Genomic DNA, 16,757 nt, shown 5'->3' with positions numbered 1-16,757 from the left:
AACCCCCCCCTCAATCTTCCATTATCCCTTCCCCTCCACACTTCTTGTCCGCTGTTTTGCCCTTTACCCTCACTTGTCACTTGTACCTACACTTGTCCCCCCCCCCCCCCCCCCCCCAAATCCCCCCACGAAAACCCACCAGTCCGTTACTCTCTCTTCCGCCCCAACAAACCGTCACCCAACCACTACTTACATATACTTGCTACTTACCTAGTCATTTGCAATCGCACTCACACACAAACTCAATAGTAGTGCTCCCACCGTTGCACCGACCATTGTTGCACCAACCTTACCTAGACGTCAGTCGACTAGATCAATTGTAAAATTTTGATCTTAGGCTTTGGAGATCCTCCCGCATCCATCCTTCCACCCAAGGACACTTCACCCAGAATAGCATGTCCCTTGCCTTCTCTACTGCCCCGGTCAACCATCACAACGGCTCTCACGCTCACTCCCAGCACTACGGATATAATCACTCTATGGATAGAGGGCCATCCGATTATCAACAATCAGGTTTGCCATCCTCAGCGTCCTACCCTTCATACAGTAATCAACAGCAAGCGGAGCCTCAATCGGCAGACCAGCCTGCATCAAACTACCAGACCCCTTCTCAGGAAGTAAGGTCGACTTCATCCACATACTCGTCATCTGCCACTCCCTCTTCAGAGTACGGAGGCACTGTCAGTTCTTCTTCAAGGACACCTACTTTCCCACCCGACTACAATTTAGGTGGTCATCGGTATTCCGAGGCGCCTCGTTACCACCCGTCAAGTTCTACTGCCGGAGGTAGTTGTCATTCTTTCCTCCGATAGTAGTGATCCGTCTGAAAACTGTACTAACCCTTGTTTACTTCAAGACCCGAGCGTCCCTGCCCCGAGCCCGCATTACGCACCCCCGACAAACCAACAATACGCGCATTACCCGCCCCAAAACTCTCATCCAATGTCGGAAACATACTCTAACGGCGGTCATGGCAATTGGCGTCCTGAATGGGGCCCACCCACAGGACAACACTATATGAATGGCGCCCAATACAATCCCCATGGTTCACCTACTGCAAGTGTGTCATCGCTCTCTCCTGGCGGCACACCGGTTAATCGCAATGTAAAACAAGCTGGCCGCAAGCGCATCTCAGACCAGACTGCGCAACATCCTCTTTCCCAGGTATACTCCTTTGTGCCCATCCCTGGTGCACAGCAGCATAAGCGGCCTCGTAGGCGGTATGAAGAAATTGAGCGCATGTACAAGTGTGGGTACAATGGGTGTGAAAAGGCATATGGAACATTGAATCATCTCAATGCGCATGTGACAATGCAGAGCCATGGTGTTAAACGCACCCCAGAAGGTATTTTATTTTCCCTGTTCCCTTTTATTTTATTTTATTATTACCCTCGCCCCATTCATCGCGCGCCTCGGCCTATTGCCTGATAATATGGGGCGTTTTATTGGTTCGTCTTGGTGGTGCTTTTGTGTTACTGCACTCGGATGCGCCTTTTGACGCGTTCTGTTTTAAATCCTTAGCAGTTATTAACGTGATCACGTGAATAGAATTCAAGGAAATCCGCAAGGAATGGAAGGCGCGTAAGAAGGAAGAAGAGGCTCAACGGAAGGCCCAGGAAGAGGCAGAGCGTCAGCGAAGCACTGAGGGTGGATCAGCGACCGAGGTTGCTCAGGTAACTCCTGGTGCTGCCGCCCCAGCTTCAAGTGCGCAATATACCGCCGGTGGTATGGCTCCTCGTCAACTTCCACCCATTGCCTACCAACAGCCTCCTGTACCGAGCGTTCACTACCCCGCAGCGCCAACAGCGACTATGGATCCAATGCAGCAATACCAGCAGCCCACGATCTATAACACATATCAACAGGCGTCATATCCACAAGGTCCACAACAAATCTTCCCAGGCCAGGCCCGCCAAGCACCCATTCCACCTACAAATGAGGAGCCGGATGCGGATGCTGATGCGGACCCGGATGTTGCTTCAGCTCAATCGTCCTACAACCAATAAATATCATCCATCAATCGGGGTTGTTATTGTCAAGCAGCAATTCCCGTATTTATAAATACTATGCTTTTCGATAAATAAATTTTTACGACATGATGTGCGACGACTGTCTCCTTCTGAGGGTCACGGTTTATTCTTTCCTTTTTTTTTTTTATTATAACTCCCTCTGGCATGTTGATGGGTTGCAGGATGGAAAACGAATCAAGCCCCCCACACGTATTTGTCAACCACATCACAGGCCACTTGCTTTTTCCCTCTCTCCGTCCGCCCTTTTTTTCTTGCTCCGCAAGAGAAATCGACACACCACAAATTGTCTATTACTATTAGCTCGTTTTCGATGTTTATCTTTTTTCCCTTTTCTTTTTAAAGTTCGTGTACTGTTTCTTAACCAGAAAAGAAAATATTTTCATGGGGGGTTTGGAGAGTATAGATCTCTACCTTTTTGCTATTTCTCTTCTTTTTCCTTAGGGGGCAGGGTTTCTTTTCTCTTAGATTGGGGGGGTCTGGTTGCATTTCTTTCCTTTCATCGTTTTTTTTGTTTTGCACCCAGTCGGCCATGACTGACTGGGAAGAGAATCAGGAGAGAAACAACGCGAAAGGAGGGATTATGCCAAACACCCGGTCTTGATATTGTTTCATTTTTAATCCTTCTCTGCACATGTTTTTTTACAGGGTGGCTAACTACTTATTGTTTTTAACTTTTCACATTCTGGAAAGTCCCCGGTTTTTTTGTTTCTTCGGGGCTGTTTGTTGATAATTACTTCCTGTGAGATTTGTAAAATAATGAGCGTGTACCGGTAAATAAAGCACAATCGACCTCATTGCTTGCATTGTGTGAGCTGTCGTTATGTACATTTTGATGGTTTTTTTCTTCTTCAGGTATCTGTTGACACCTAACGCGGCTGTGAGAGTAACTAAACTGTAATTGATTTTTTTTTTCCCTTTTTTGCTTCTTCCTCTCTAAACGCCTCCGCACGCATAGTCACACTTATGTCTCCGCTTCAAGATTGACGCGAGAAAAGAAGCTTCTTTTTACGCCATCAGTTTTGCCTTGTCTGTCCGAAAACCTGGTTTACGGTAATCGTCTATCTAACGCCTCGCGCTAGAATCTCGTTCGCGAAAAAAAAGTTTAGCACATGCTTTTTTTTGGCGGGCCCTTACCTATGGCTTCCCCTCCCAATCTTTGTTTTTTCCTACTACTTGCAGTTGGGGAGGGGGGGTTTTGGTGGTGCCAGTAGTAGTGGTGGTTGTGGTGCGGTGCACTGGTGTTTCTAGTGCGCTTCTATGCCAGGCCATCTGGGAAAGGGTGGGGGCCTACATACATACATGCTCTCTATTTTTTTTTTTTTTTTTTTTTTTTGCTGCTACGGTCGCTGTGCGGCGGCGGTGCACTTGCTGTGCTTACTTGTTGCGTAGGAAGAATAGAGCTAACTCGTTTGATGATGATAGGGTTCTTTCTTTTTCCGTATGCCTAACTACTAGTATTTCTCTGACGTTTTTGAACTGGGCCATTATTGCATACACCCAAAATCATGAGCTTGGCGTATTTTTGTATGGCATGCAATATCAGTCGCGTCCACAAACGTCAGAGAAATACGAGTAGAGTGACTACATATGTAAGTGGTTTATTAATCATTGCCTACGTTATGGGCCTTGGGTAACTCTACAATATGTCCGTTGGTACATGCCTTACCAGCAGGGCGAGCGTGCAATATTACCGGTTTCCAAATATGTAGGCCTGTCCTCATCCAAAATCCGATGGGGAGTGTACATACAATGGCAGCTCATCAAGGATAAATAATCAGCCGGTGATGCTGTGCGCGAGGTGCGATGTGATGGATAGGTACCCAATATAAATTCATGAGGCTGACTGACGTGACTGTTATTATGATCCCCAGATTAATTTAAACACATCACGATACCCAGGTATGGGTTTTTTTTATCCCTTGGTCTGGTGAGACATGCAGACTGGGTTCCTCCCGAATAGGGTGTGGCTTAGTGACTTTGCCTCCGTAGCGGTGTACTCAGCTTGATGGCACAGTCACTAGAGTAGACCACACTAACCGGGAGGGGTTCCAATATATGTCTCGCCAGGCCAGGATAGAACGGTGATCATATTATTCCAGAGCTTATCCCGCTATGACTAGAAATAGCTCCCAAAGCACCGTATTGACAATCAATCAATCAATACAGACCTGTCACTATGATCATCACCCCTCATGTCTTCTCCTCCACACACGTACTCTACGTATAACGACGCCTACTATAGTATGAAATGATAACATCATAACATATAGCAGCGTTGCTAATTATGCCAGCACTAAGTACCAGCACACCACCCCCCATTCTCCGGCGTCGCCGCCGGCGGGGGCGGGGGAAGGGGTCGGAAAAGGTTTTGCGGTCATTGTGCAGCAGCAGCCGGTTGATTGCATTTTGTACACCCACAAAAAACGTGCCCCTCCACCTCCCGTGCTGTTGCATATTCCAGCCTGAGTTCTCCCTGCAGCCCCACATGCAGGGCACACTGCGCGTACCACCATAGCCGAAGGGAAGTCAAAGGGCACAAAAATAAGTAAAAGATATATATTAAAAAGGTAATTAGGGCAAGCTCGGTAAGGAGCGAAAATTAGGAGGCACGGTATTCTGGACTCAAGGAAGCCTTCTGCCCTGGTCCTTACCTGACACAAAGTGATACTCTTTGCACAGACAGTCAATATTAAAGGGCGGGACTCGAACCGGACAAGCTGGAATAGTCGAAAACCGTCATATATGTTCGGTAAATGCAGGAGCCGCAAGCTGTGTCCGAACTTTTCCTAAACTCTATCATAAACCTAAGCCCAAGTATGAAAATGCCTAAGCCACAGCTGTACAGGCTATCGAATGCACAAGAATTATTGATTTGTTATCCCACCACACTAAACGTGTATGTGTGTGGCTGAAATTATCTCGTGCCCATATCAGTCCCAGGGCAACTTTTAGACTTCCTTAGCCTCGATCATGTATGTAGCCTCTACCAAATCGTCTCTCTTGTAAAATTCTTGTTAAGATTTGGGACACCCAACCCAGCTGCAGCGGCGGCCCGTCCCAGGATTTTTGCTCCTATCCTAACCATGTGTAGCTATAGCTACATGCTGTCTAGAAAAGGAACAGGGTTGAGAGGCACGCTGACACAGGGTAGTCTGGTCGGTCTAGTGCGTAGAGCTCAGAAGCGCAAAATCAAACAAACCAGGTGTCTGGTATCTGTTTCTGGGGTGATCCTAGTCATTGTTATACAAACGCACTTATGGCCAGCTAGAAAGTAAATATTGGATCACCAGTCAAAACGACAGTAGGTACTGTCGTTCACGGGGTATTGACGGGCACTGGGTGTTGACGAACAAACCAAAAAGAGACAGCCAAGCCAAGTTTTGCCTGCAATCCGTCAACACCCAGTGTCCGCCAATACCCCGTGAACGATAGTACTTGATATGTACTCGGTACAAAGGTACCGAGGTTCAATTGAGGTGGTGAGTGTCTTTGGTGTTCTGAATGTAATTACCTTGTGCTACCTCCACTAACGATGTTTATGCTCTCGGTTTCCCCTTTACAGAAAAAATCTCCTGAATAACTGACGAATTCAGCTGAGTTAGTCGTAATCGTATGAGGCGTTCTGTGGATCGTCATCTGGAGGCTGAAACATGTCCTCATAAGCCCATTGCCATGCCCTAAGATGAACGATTTGGTAGGATAATGTGCCCCGTAGGTATTGATCCACTCAGGAACTGTAATTATCTCTATTCGATCTGTAGGCACAGCACTCGATCTGTGTAAATTACGAATAGCCAAGCTAGATGAAGACATCTAGTGATCTGTTTCACTATTCGTAGTTGCAAGATGTTTCCACGTTGGCGCACATCACGCCTCGCCAAAATCAGATACCTTAATATCATAGGTAAATGATCGATATCCCCAGATTATCAATAACGATTGTACTAACTGAATTAACTCGCCTGCGGATCAACTTTTGGCTAAGACACGTGGTAATTAGTCCCAAAGAATCACTACTCTGCATGTAGGTCTTCTAAAGGTAATTATGAAAATGTGTTAACGTACGAACTGCCGTGTGCACTCTAGGTTACTATCGTCATCTGGGCCTCAACGTCAGACTTCCCCAAGCTCTGATGGCAGCGCCTGCGATCTTAACTCAAGGTTCAAGGATTGCGGTCGCTCTGCAGTGACAATAGATGTCCGATGTCATAAATCCATAAAGTCGACAAAAAAGTATAATTAGGACAACTCGGGTGAGCGTAATCATTTGAAGAAGTCCTCATGATCATGTTGCTGTGTGGTGCACCCTAACCCAGCTCTAGAGCACATACTCTGGATCACCAACACACAACTACAGCCTACAGGCTGGCACTTCCACAACAACCACACATGTATGACACGGACTTATGTGGTGGTTGACCTGGTGATATGTGGGTCTGTATCTGCACCCAAGGGACTCTCACCCCAATTTATTCTAGATTGTTGTCGTGCTGCCCCTAGAATCGGATCAAAAATCCGATCGCGTGTATTCAGGGACTGCTACTTCCGTGCGGATTTTTATTTCTTTTTGGAGGAGGATCCCTAGCTAGACAGGTTGCATAACATGTTCGTCTGAACATTGTGCAAGTGCATATTCCTCATGGCATACCCGGAGATCTTTCCAGAACAACACCAAATTGTTGTCAACGCGTATTTAAGCGCCAACATAGGTAGTATAAGCTCGTAGGCACTTCGAGATGCAGAGAGCCCTATTCTTTTGATAGATAGGCCCCCCGGGAATCGATGCTGTACTTTATCGAAGCATGTGTAGTGCGTACGTATTTTACCTACTGTAAGTACGTGCCATTGTAGTCAGAGTACCTACATGTAGTTACTCATACTCCTCAAGAGCCTCAACAGCCAGCCTTACTGTAACGGCACAGCAACAGCAGCAGCGAATAATTATTTTCCGCGTTTGCGCCATTTCCCCACCCCTCCTGCGCCTTCTAGCTCAACGCGGGGGCTTACTCTAGGTATTTTGCTTTGCCCCTATATAAAAGACATCATATAACGGATAGATTTCCTAGTGAGGAAGCATGTAAGATCTCAGGAGTAAGACGGGGAAACGACCACGACGTCACCCATATTCTATGTTCTCAATGTAGTTGCTATTGCAGCGGTGAATTGATTGGATGGTTTCCTCTGCTCCAGGCTCGCGAGACGCGTGCATATCGTACGTAACGTAATTCCACAATCTATGCGATACGGTTCGGAAACATCAGCAGCAGAAAGGAAAAAAAAATACAGAACAAAAGGGGGAAGGGGGAGCCGGGTAGGAAAGGGTTCTTTGGTCTTTCTCTAAATGGATGGTTGATGAAGGATCTGTACGAAAAGGCTACCGAGACGAGACACCTGGGCAGGGGCACGTACAGGAAGAAAGAACCCCTCTCTGCCCTTTCTCTACCGACGACATAAAGATAGGATGGTATATGGTGTGGTGGTATGTAGCCACCCAGGTGTGGGGGGTGCCCTGGGAATTCCCAGGTGTAGAGTTCTTCTCAAAGGTGGAGGTAGGGAAACCCTTGCCGCCCCTTCACCCGATATCGACTTATGTGGCCTGCCTCAAGGCCTGTTCCTGGTTGACGATCATTAACTGCCATGTGTTCGTCCAGGTGGTGCTGGTCAATACCCAAGAAATGCAAATGCAAAACCCAAGACATAGAAAGGGGTGATAGCACACAGCGGGGGAGACGGGGAGGGAGAATGGATGAGTGGTGAGTGATGATTCATGATACACTCTCCCTCCTCAATATGTGTTTGGAAGGTGGAATGAAAAGGTCAAGAAATGCCATCCCGTCCGCACCCCCGGGCGACCGAGATGGGGCCGAGGATAAGTATTATTTTTGATTCTATACGCGGGCGAGGACATTTCCGTCATGTAACTTGAGGCATGCCACTCCCCCTTGTGCCATGTACGACCTGGCCTGCATCAAAATCTTTTTTATAACTCATATAACTCATTCACCGCCCAATAAAACCTTTGAGTGCCGCCATATGCGGGATGGGGAAACGCCCATGTCTTTGAATTCTTAATGGGGACGCCGAATATCAAGAGTGGAAACTATATCATTGTAAGAGTAAGAGAGCCAAATCTAGAGTGCTCAGCGTTTATGGACTGAACTGGGCCTTCAGATTACCAAAATCTGGTACGTACTTCATGTAAGATTGGGCTTATACGTACGTACATACATACTCGCGACCAGCAACAAGAACCCGAATATGCAGCTGCAAGTCTTTGGTGTATTTTTGACTTCTACTCCAATGGAAATTGCAGATTAAGGCGTGCATTTTCGGGTTCTTGTTGCTGGTCGCGAGTACTCCACGGCCGTTTGGGACAAGCTCCCGTGTTCGTCAACGTACGGTGACACTCAACGACTGTAAACTCAGTGGACCAGGGCCGGGAGCATGAGCGTTGTACATAGAGTACTTGTAAGTTCCAGAATCGAGTAGAGTAGATACCCCAAGGTGCTTACATACATACCTACATACCTGGAGTGATCTATATAGGTACTGTAGAGCATGTGCTCATGATACATGGTAGGCATGCGGGGGGTGATTAGGTATTCGTGGGCGCTCTTTGAATTGAGTTGAGGCTCTCAAAACCCATCTATCAAAACTTCTCTGCAGAGCACATCCATTGTGCATCAATGCACATCCCCGGTTGCCAATAAAGATTTTCACCGCGCACAAACGACGGTCACGGGGTTGGGTTCTGCTACCGCTGGAGTGGATAACATCCCGTGTATCCTATGGGACCCGCCCGTGGGCATTCAATACGTAAAAGAAGTTAAAAGAAAGATCTAGACAATTATTGTTGAGAATGATTCTAGGAAATGAGAATCATGATTGAGCATGCTTTCTTCGAGGGATATCGACGCGGTAACTCGGCATGCCTCTGCCTTGAAAATCGAAAGGTGATAAATGAGTTTTCCACATCACATCATCGTCAATAAGGCGGCACAGACGGAACGACGGAGCCCATATATCCCGTGAAAAAAAAAAAAAAAAACCGTTTCCATTTTTCCTTGTAAGCATGCCCTAAGGAGTGCGTGCCTAAGTACATGATTTTGAACTTTTTAATTCCCAAAGATATTCCCCCTCCCTAAAGGTTTACAAACGGAAAAAAAGAATGGAACTCGTAACTGTATACTAAAAAAAATTGCTAAAAAGAAAGTACCTATAACTACGTTCTCATCGCTCCCCCATGGAAGCCTGACTGTTGGTTAAATTGAACGTTTTTGTTGCCACGACCTCTTCCCTGTCCCCCCCCTCTACCGCCTCTACCACCTTCATGGTCTCCGCGTCTACCGCCTCTACCACCCCTGCCGCCTCCTCTTCCACCCTGGCCGCCCTCCGGGAAGCCGCCTTGACCCTGAGTCTTCTGCTCCAAGACACGCTCATTCATCTCCATCAAGCTACTAGCCTTATCGCTCAAGGTTAGGGCCAAAGTCTGAAGACGTGAGAGTTCAACTCCCTTCCTGAAGATAATGGCATTGTTAACTTGGTCTAACGCGGCGGCGATCTCCTCATGGGCGATCATCTTGCTGACCAAGGCTGAAACCTTCCTCTCCGAAAGATCGAACATCTCCACCAATCTGGAAATTGATAGTGTGTCGTAGAATGGAGCATAGGTAAAGAGATATGTTCGCAGGCCCTCCTCTTGGATCTTCTCGGAGAGCATATCTTTGATCTTCTGCGGTTCCGGTAGAAGATCCCAGATCTTAATGGCATGGATGAGCTCACTCGACCTCTTCCACTCACCAGCAGCGAGTGCCTTCGCGGATTGCATAACATGATCACGTGTGTTCTCAGCAGGACCAGTAAATATCTGTCGTTCATGGTACTCAAGCATACGACGGAAAGTCTTGCTAATTACTCTCTTTTTCAGATCAGGGGATGATCCAGTAGCTGCCAGAGCCGGGATTTCGAGCAACATCGAGCAAGTGAGATAGGCACACTCCAAAAGCTCTAGATTGATGTGTTGATGGAACGGTAGCTGTCTCTGTCGCTCAAGACGCTCTTGTTCGGGGCTGACCTGTGAATACCTCTGAATCTGAACGCCCTGGGCTAACATTTCCTTCAATCTTCCAGTCCCACATATTTCTTGTAGACAAGTCTGGGCCTCGTAGATCAAACCAGCACGGAAAGCGCATAGTCCAACTTGCACAAGGGTTCTGTTATAGAGGATTTGTGTGCTAACATCGGCGACATGGATGTTCTCTTGCAGATGCGACATAAGCATCAAATCACGTGCCTTGTAAAATTGATTATGAAGAGCGTAATGGTAGATATGGCAGAGCATGGCCCGTGTGCGAAGAACAGTGGCGTCATGTTTGTAGAGGTAGGTGCAAAGGGTGTACAGAAGGTCACTAGCAGAAGTGGATGCCTTCTTGGCCGAAATTGCGGAGTCAAGACCTGCAGGGATTGACTTCCACGCATTCTCTTCGACAGTTGAAATGACTTGTTCAGGCTACATATTATTAGTTTTTGGTACGCAAAAGTTGGAGAGGGGGGAGGGCTCATTTATGATCGTTACCTTGAAGTACAAGTGCTCCAATCTACGCATGATAACACGATTGATAGCTTCGTCAGTAGGGATATTCTGATTTCTCTGTAGTCTTTCCAGGTATAGCTGGTTTCGGAGGATGGTGGTGTAAAGGGCACCTTCGTCGCTGAGCCTGTCAATATACTCTGTTGTGTGGGGATCAATATGTTGCAAAGATCGAGTAAGTTCGTCGTCAAGTCTATCGACAAATGAAACAACACTTCCGGGGATCTTAAGGACCTCGCCGGCCGCTGGGACAGGCTGTTTTTCATCGTCATCCCACTCCTCTGCATTCTCAATCACAACATAATCCGGATTTGCCTCGAGAACCTCAAGCAATGTGTTGAATTCTTTCTCAGCACTACAAAGAGGCGATCAGCTTCGGGTTCAACAACAGCAGTGGAAGCGCGCTGGGGAACTCACGCTTTCCATTGTTCAGCAGACATATAAGATAGAGCTCCATAGGTAAGGTCAAAACGGGTGGAAATGAGAGCCAAAAGGACCTTGATCTTTTGGTATGGCGTCTGAGCAACCTCATATAACCTCTCCATAACCTTGATTTGCTCGCCTTTATCCGTATTCTTCTTTCCTCTGGCCTCAATAATGCCTCTGAGGTGCTTGAAAATGCTCTCCGGGGTGTAAGTTAAAGCCTTTCCACTTCTTCCAATAGTCGAAAACCCCCTATCGTCTTCGCTATCCTGCCCAGGCTCGACTATTTTCGATACCTTACTAATGGCTTTGGGTGCTGCTGGCTTCTTGTCCTCCTTCATAAAAGCCTCTGGATCCTTTTTGTACTCCTCGATCTCTTTCTCATAACCACGATTGTTACGCTTAAGGCGCTGCTTGATAGTATTAAGGGCACGAGCATTTGCTGCGTTCATCTTCTTAGCCGCAGCCTTGTCCTTGAGGGTCTCATTCATGAAATCCTCCAAATCTGCAATGATCTTGATATACACCTTAGGAGCAGAGGTTTCTGTAGGCTTTGAGACAATCTTATTGAGCTTGTCGAATTCTGTAAGTTTCAATGTTAGCTGGCGTCTTTCATTACCAGAGTTGCCCCACTAAGCTACCCCGCCCCGCATTCGATGATTTAAGGAACTTAAATACGAACCTGCAGAAATGAGAACCCAATCATTGATCTTTTCTCCATTCTCAATAAGCTTAGCAGAGGCCTCAATCTCTTCCATCCGCTTGTCCTTCTGACTTTTGACGACCCTCCGCCCATCATCTTCATCACTCTCATCATCGCTCCCACCGCCTCCAACCAAGAACCGATTACCACCGGCTTCGTCACCAGACACTTCCTCTTCATCGGTCCCATCCTCAGAACCTGAATCGGAGGAGTGGTCTTCTACCTCGGACTCCTCCTCTTCAGAGTAAAGTTCTTCGTCGGAACTGCTGGTGTCGCTGTCACTAAGGCCTCCATGGAAAAATCGAGACATGATGGGCTAATCGAGATGTAGAGACTGCTAGGGTCTATTTGAAGCAGCTATTTAATTTGATGGGCTCGATGCCGGCGCTCGTCAGTCGTTCGATAAATTCGATAAAGTGGGGTGCGATGGTTGTGATTCAGAATGCATGGTAAAAAAAAAACCATGTGTGTGGCCAGGGCTATCCCCACTCCTAACCCTAAGCGCATCGGGTCACATCCGGGTCACAAGACCATTCAGCGTGAATCATTTATAGATAACTCAATTAACAACAGTTATCGCGGATCTTATAGAATAACTAGATTGAAAGTCCTATATGCGATGGCTTTTGAGCAAGGGTATAAACATATATGTACTTAAATGTAGACGCATACAATACATGTACCTTGCACAATATCAATTCATCGCCTGTATCGATGATATAAAGTACTTATATCATATACGCCTGTATATACTTCGTATTTTCGTATAGAGATCCATTACATAGTATATTTAATCGATCAACTCATCGATTTTCCGCTCCGTAAATAGGTGTGTGTAACATCATAGCATGTCACTCGCAGGCCCAAGCCTAGAAAGATACATGTATGAGAGTAGGGGGTGTTATAAACTCGGGAAAGAAGAGATCTAAATCTTCCTCTTCCTTATATAATGATAAGACACACTCGAGGGAAAAGGAGGTTGCGATAATGAATTACTGACAGAAGAAAATGGCCCGACTGCCGCCCACATATAAGAATCATTTCCAACATCCCGATGTGTCCTCGTCTCTTTGCTCTCCGAACATGAACCTAACCACACAGCCCCTTGAGGGGGGGGGGGGGGGGAAGAAAAAAGAAAGAAAAAAACGAGAAAAAAAAAGCAGGGGGACACGGTATTTTCCCTATGCAGTTCCATGTGCCCTCAACCCACCTCAGATCAGTTGGACAATTTCATCTCGGCGCACTGTTACTGTTAAGACAGACATAAGAGATCACCACACCCTCACTCATAAGATCATACACATAATAACCAAGGAAAGGGTGTGAAAGAAAGAAAAAACATGCTCGTTTTCACGCAGAGAAATTCAAAAAGAATCCGCCCCACCCACTATAAGAAAATTAAACGTCCAGCCCCCGAGACATGTTTCCTAACCTATCACCAGTGCTGGTTGAAAAGACCATCTTCCAATGTCCGGTCCTCTAACGTTCTTACGACATTCTGGCTACGATATTGGGTTCCACCCCGACTTTGTCGTCGACCTCGCCCCTGGCCGGGTTGATCATCTGGGATACCACCCGGTGGTGGAGGGAAATAAGCCGGGCTGGGTTGAAGGCGAATTGGTTGAGTGGGGTCCATCATTGACGCAGCTCTCTGAATTTGTGGGGGAACACCATCTACCATAGTGGCCGAACGTTGTCTGGCAGATCTTTGGCTGTTTTGCGCGTACAGCTGCTGTGCAGGATTATACTGGCTTGAGGATGGGATCTGTGCGGGTTGTTGTGCATGCTGCTGCATTATATTCAGTTGGTTTCCGTATTGGTTTCCGCTGGGAGTATAGGCTGGAGGAGCTACCTGCTGCTGTTGCTGAGGCTGCTGCTGAGGTTGCTGCTGAGGCTGCGAAGTATACATATTATTATACATTGCTGCAGCCGCCGTGGCAGGCGCGGCAGGCTGCGCATGACTAGATGCTTGGTAGGATGTTAATGGAACACCCGTAGAATAGCCCGTTTGTGTTTGCGCGGCATGTGCTGCCTGTTGGGCCTGCTGTTGGGCCTGCTGCTGGGCCTGCTGCTGTTTCTGGCGCGCAGCCTGTTCCGCTCTTTGTTGTGCTTCCATTGAAGACATGGGTGATTTTTGTGGCTGTGGTGTTTTGAGATTCATTGGAGGAATAAAGGGACCCGTGTATTTCTGTTGGGTGATAAATGGGTGCATTTTTGCTTGTTGCGGAGACCACCGTTCCATGGGGTTGATATTGAGAAGGCCGCGGACAAAATCAATGAAAGCTATACGATTGTTCATTTCTACACGAACGCATCAGTAAATTCAAATCAGTGGTAAAGTTTATTATTGGCGACCAACCTCTTTCTTGCTCAATTGGTTTCATGCTTTTCCTGGGCATCGAATACTGTCGGATTATTTCAGGTAAAGTAGTAGCCTGGAAGTATTTTTTACTTGGCTGCTCCTTTGTTCCATGCTCCCTCGAATATTTCTCCATACTTTTAAGCTGATATGTCTTTCTCCCAAATTCGTCATGGACTTTCTCAAAAAATTCGCCCGCTTGCTTTCCCATTTCGATCATCCACACTGGAGGCATACCAAGCATCTCGACAATTCTAGAGACTTGATTGTATTCGGAGCTGCCTGGGAACAGTGGGAGTCCCAAGAAGAGCTCTACCACAATACACCCGAGAGACCACATGTCGATAGATGATGAGTATCTGAAACTTCATGAGCGGTTTTCGAGCTAAACATAAGATGACGACTCACGGTAAACCCAAAAGGACCTCAGGGGACCGATAAAATCGGGACTGAATATAGGTATACACTGTTTGCCGCTCATCACATGCAGAACCAAAGTCGATAACTTTGATGATGGGGCTCTCCAAACTACACGCCGATTATAATTAGATTCCGCTACTTCAGAGGGGAATATGCACCACTTACTTCTTCAGCAAAATATTTTCCGGCTTCAAGTCACAGTGAATAAGTCTAGCCTTATTAAGAAGGCATAGGGCATGTAATAACTGTTGTGCAAAGACTCGTACGAGTGTGGTACTTAATCCTCGGAACTGATTTTGTTTGATAAGTTCATAAAGATTAACACTGAGAAGCTCGAAAACAAGGCAGAGATGCTGTCGATGAATAAAAGTGTCCTTCAGTCGTAAAATATGATGATCATCGTTTTTATCCAGCTTACTGTTGAGCTAAGATTCATAACATATCATTAGCAAACCGGGTGTTCGGAGTGGTTTTTGGTGGCACGCCAGTAATTCTCACCAAGTCCAAAACAGAAACCTCCATCATACTTTGGTTAAAGTAGGCGGTCCTGTTCTTCACTACTTTGACCGCCACAACTTCCTGAGTCTTCAAATTTTGGCATTTGACTACCTGCCCAAAAGTACCCTGCCCTAGAACATCCAAGATCAGGTATCGATTTCTGTTACACACACTATAGTAAGTAGTTGTCCAACTAAAATAGTTAAACTAGGAATAGAGTAATCCTCAACCAGCGGACATACTTCGTTTCCTCAGATCCCAAAATATCATTCACGTAGAGAATATAGTCGCTGTCTTCATTATCGTAGCCATCGTTCTTCACGCCCTTACTCGGCTTAGTCAAAACCCGCCGAGGATTCCGTGATGACTCGTATTTGAAGTTAGGATTACATATCCGGTATGTCGCAGGGAGATAGCTTGTCAAAGCTTGCAACGGCTATTTATCTAACATGTTAGAATAGCTGGAAAAATTTCATATCATAGGGATCAAATGTATTTAACTTACGCTGATGAATCCGCCTTCGGGGTTTGCTCTTCTGAAAGCAGGTTGGGAATTTGTTTGTGGGTTCAAATCATTAAGATTGGTTACTCGCGAAAACCTTGGCGGTGGGTCTCTAGGAGGCGATTGGTGACGAGATAGCTGGTCAAACATGGAGCCTTGGGGTCCCGTCGCGGTATGCTGTGGATAATAACCACCTCGCCCACCATTTGGGTCTGGATCTTTAATCCGAGATTAGCATGGGAAACTTAATAAGGATTATTAACGGGCGCAGAAACCTGAAGCAGATTGTTGTTGCTGTAACGGGTGTTGATAGTTTTGCATTGATGGCGGAGCGCTCGTTCGAGGAGATGCAGAGGCATTTTGAGTATAATAAGATCCTGAATTATTGGAATAATTTGGCCTCGAGGGGGATTGTCGGGACTGATAAGCTGGCATTTGGGTGTAGCTTGCTTGCTGTACTGTATGCCCAGTGGGAGGGGCAGCAGTATACGCAGTCTGTGAACTCGAACTAGCGTTCATGGGAGAATATCTTTGGGAGGCTGAAGATTCCTCAGAACCCAGATAAGGTTGCCGGGAACCCTGTGCAGCCTGCTGGTATTTTGTCCTGCTGTATGGATCGGCATCCTGCATTTGCACATCCATATTATAGTCCGGATTATTTTCAAGTCGAGTGGTTGGCGAGGTCACTGCTGACAAGTTACCTGATGTTCCATGATAAGCTTGATATGGTTGTTGAGTTGCTGCCGCAGCCCCTCCAGATGCTGCCATTGTAGTTAATTGTGGCGGTTGCTGGCCTGGGTTGAGATCTCGGGGGTGTTGTCCAGAAGAGCTACCCTGTTGTAGCACATTTGATGGGTATCTTTGTTGACGGCTTGCAGAAGAGTCTCCAGAGAAAGCTGTCCAGGAATCCATGGTGTTAAAATGACTAGTGGATTCGCTTCGTGATAAAGAAGGAGACAGTACAGCGGGACTGCCCGGAGGTCTCTTCGGCGCTGAATGGGTCGACTGCGCTGTTGTTGATACAGAAACGGCGACGGAACCGACCAAACCTCGAGACTAGCTGCACTTCACTTAGTAAGAACGTAGGCAAACGAGTTGACGGAGACGAAGTCTGGGCCTCCAAATTGGCCCACTACGGCGTCGATATCAGAAACGGGTTTCGAGGACGGGTGTTTCTTACAACGAGTGGTGCGTTGGAGGGGTGATGTTGCTTGAGGTCGGTCGGTGGACTG

General features: G+C 46.8%; 3 protein-coding genes across 3 annotated transcripts; 1 reads left to right on the top strand and 2 right to left on the bottom strand.

Moving 5' to 3' along the window:
- Positions 1-395: 395 nt before the first annotated feature.
- On the top strand, positions 396-2,006 carry LAJ45_02025 (uncharacterized protein; the record flags this gene model as incomplete). Its single annotated transcript, XM_046111617.1, has 4 exons — positions 396-786; positions 857-1,060; positions 1,115-1,345; positions 1,549-2,006. The coding sequence occupies 4 exons, from the start codon at positions 396-398 to the stop codon at positions 2,004-2,006; spliced, it is 1,284 nt and encodes a 427-aa protein (XP_045975561.1).
- A 7,246-nt stretch (positions 2,007-9,252) lies between these two features.
- On the bottom strand, positions 9,253-12,056 carry LAJ45_02024 (uncharacterized protein; the record flags this gene model as incomplete). Its single annotated transcript, XM_046111616.1, has 4 exons — positions 9,253-10,539; positions 10,606-10,975; positions 11,038-11,626; positions 11,726-12,056. The coding sequence occupies 4 exons, from the start codon at positions 12,054-12,056 to the stop codon at positions 9,253-9,255; spliced, it is 2,577 nt and encodes an 858-aa protein (XP_045975560.1).
- Positions 12,057-13,181: 1,125 nt separating this feature from the next.
- Positions 13,182-16,437, bottom strand: LAJ45_02023 (uncharacterized protein; the record flags this gene model as incomplete). The annotated part of the gene is made up of 9 exons (XM_046111615.1): positions 13,182-13,535; positions 13,599-14,047; positions 14,106-14,464; positions 14,514-14,633; positions 14,691-14,950; positions 15,024-15,183; positions 15,266-15,459; positions 15,529-15,743; positions 15,801-16,437. 9 exons carry the CDS (start codon positions 16,435-16,437, stop codon positions 13,182-13,184), a joined length of 2,748 nt encoding a protein of 915 aa, XP_045975559.1.
- Positions 16,438-16,757: the final 320 nt, after the last annotated feature.

The sequence above is a fragment of the Morchella importuna genome (assembly GCF_003444635.1).
Source record: "Morchella importuna strain M04M26 chromosome Unknown Morimp01GS003, whole genome shotgun sequence".
Classification (NCBI taxonomy): domain Eukaryota; kingdom Fungi; phylum Ascomycota; class Pezizomycetes; order Pezizales; family Morchellaceae; genus Morchella; species Morchella importuna.
The sequence above is the reverse complement of the archived record's forward strand: the minus strand, read 5'-3'. Positions and strand labels throughout refer to the sequence as shown.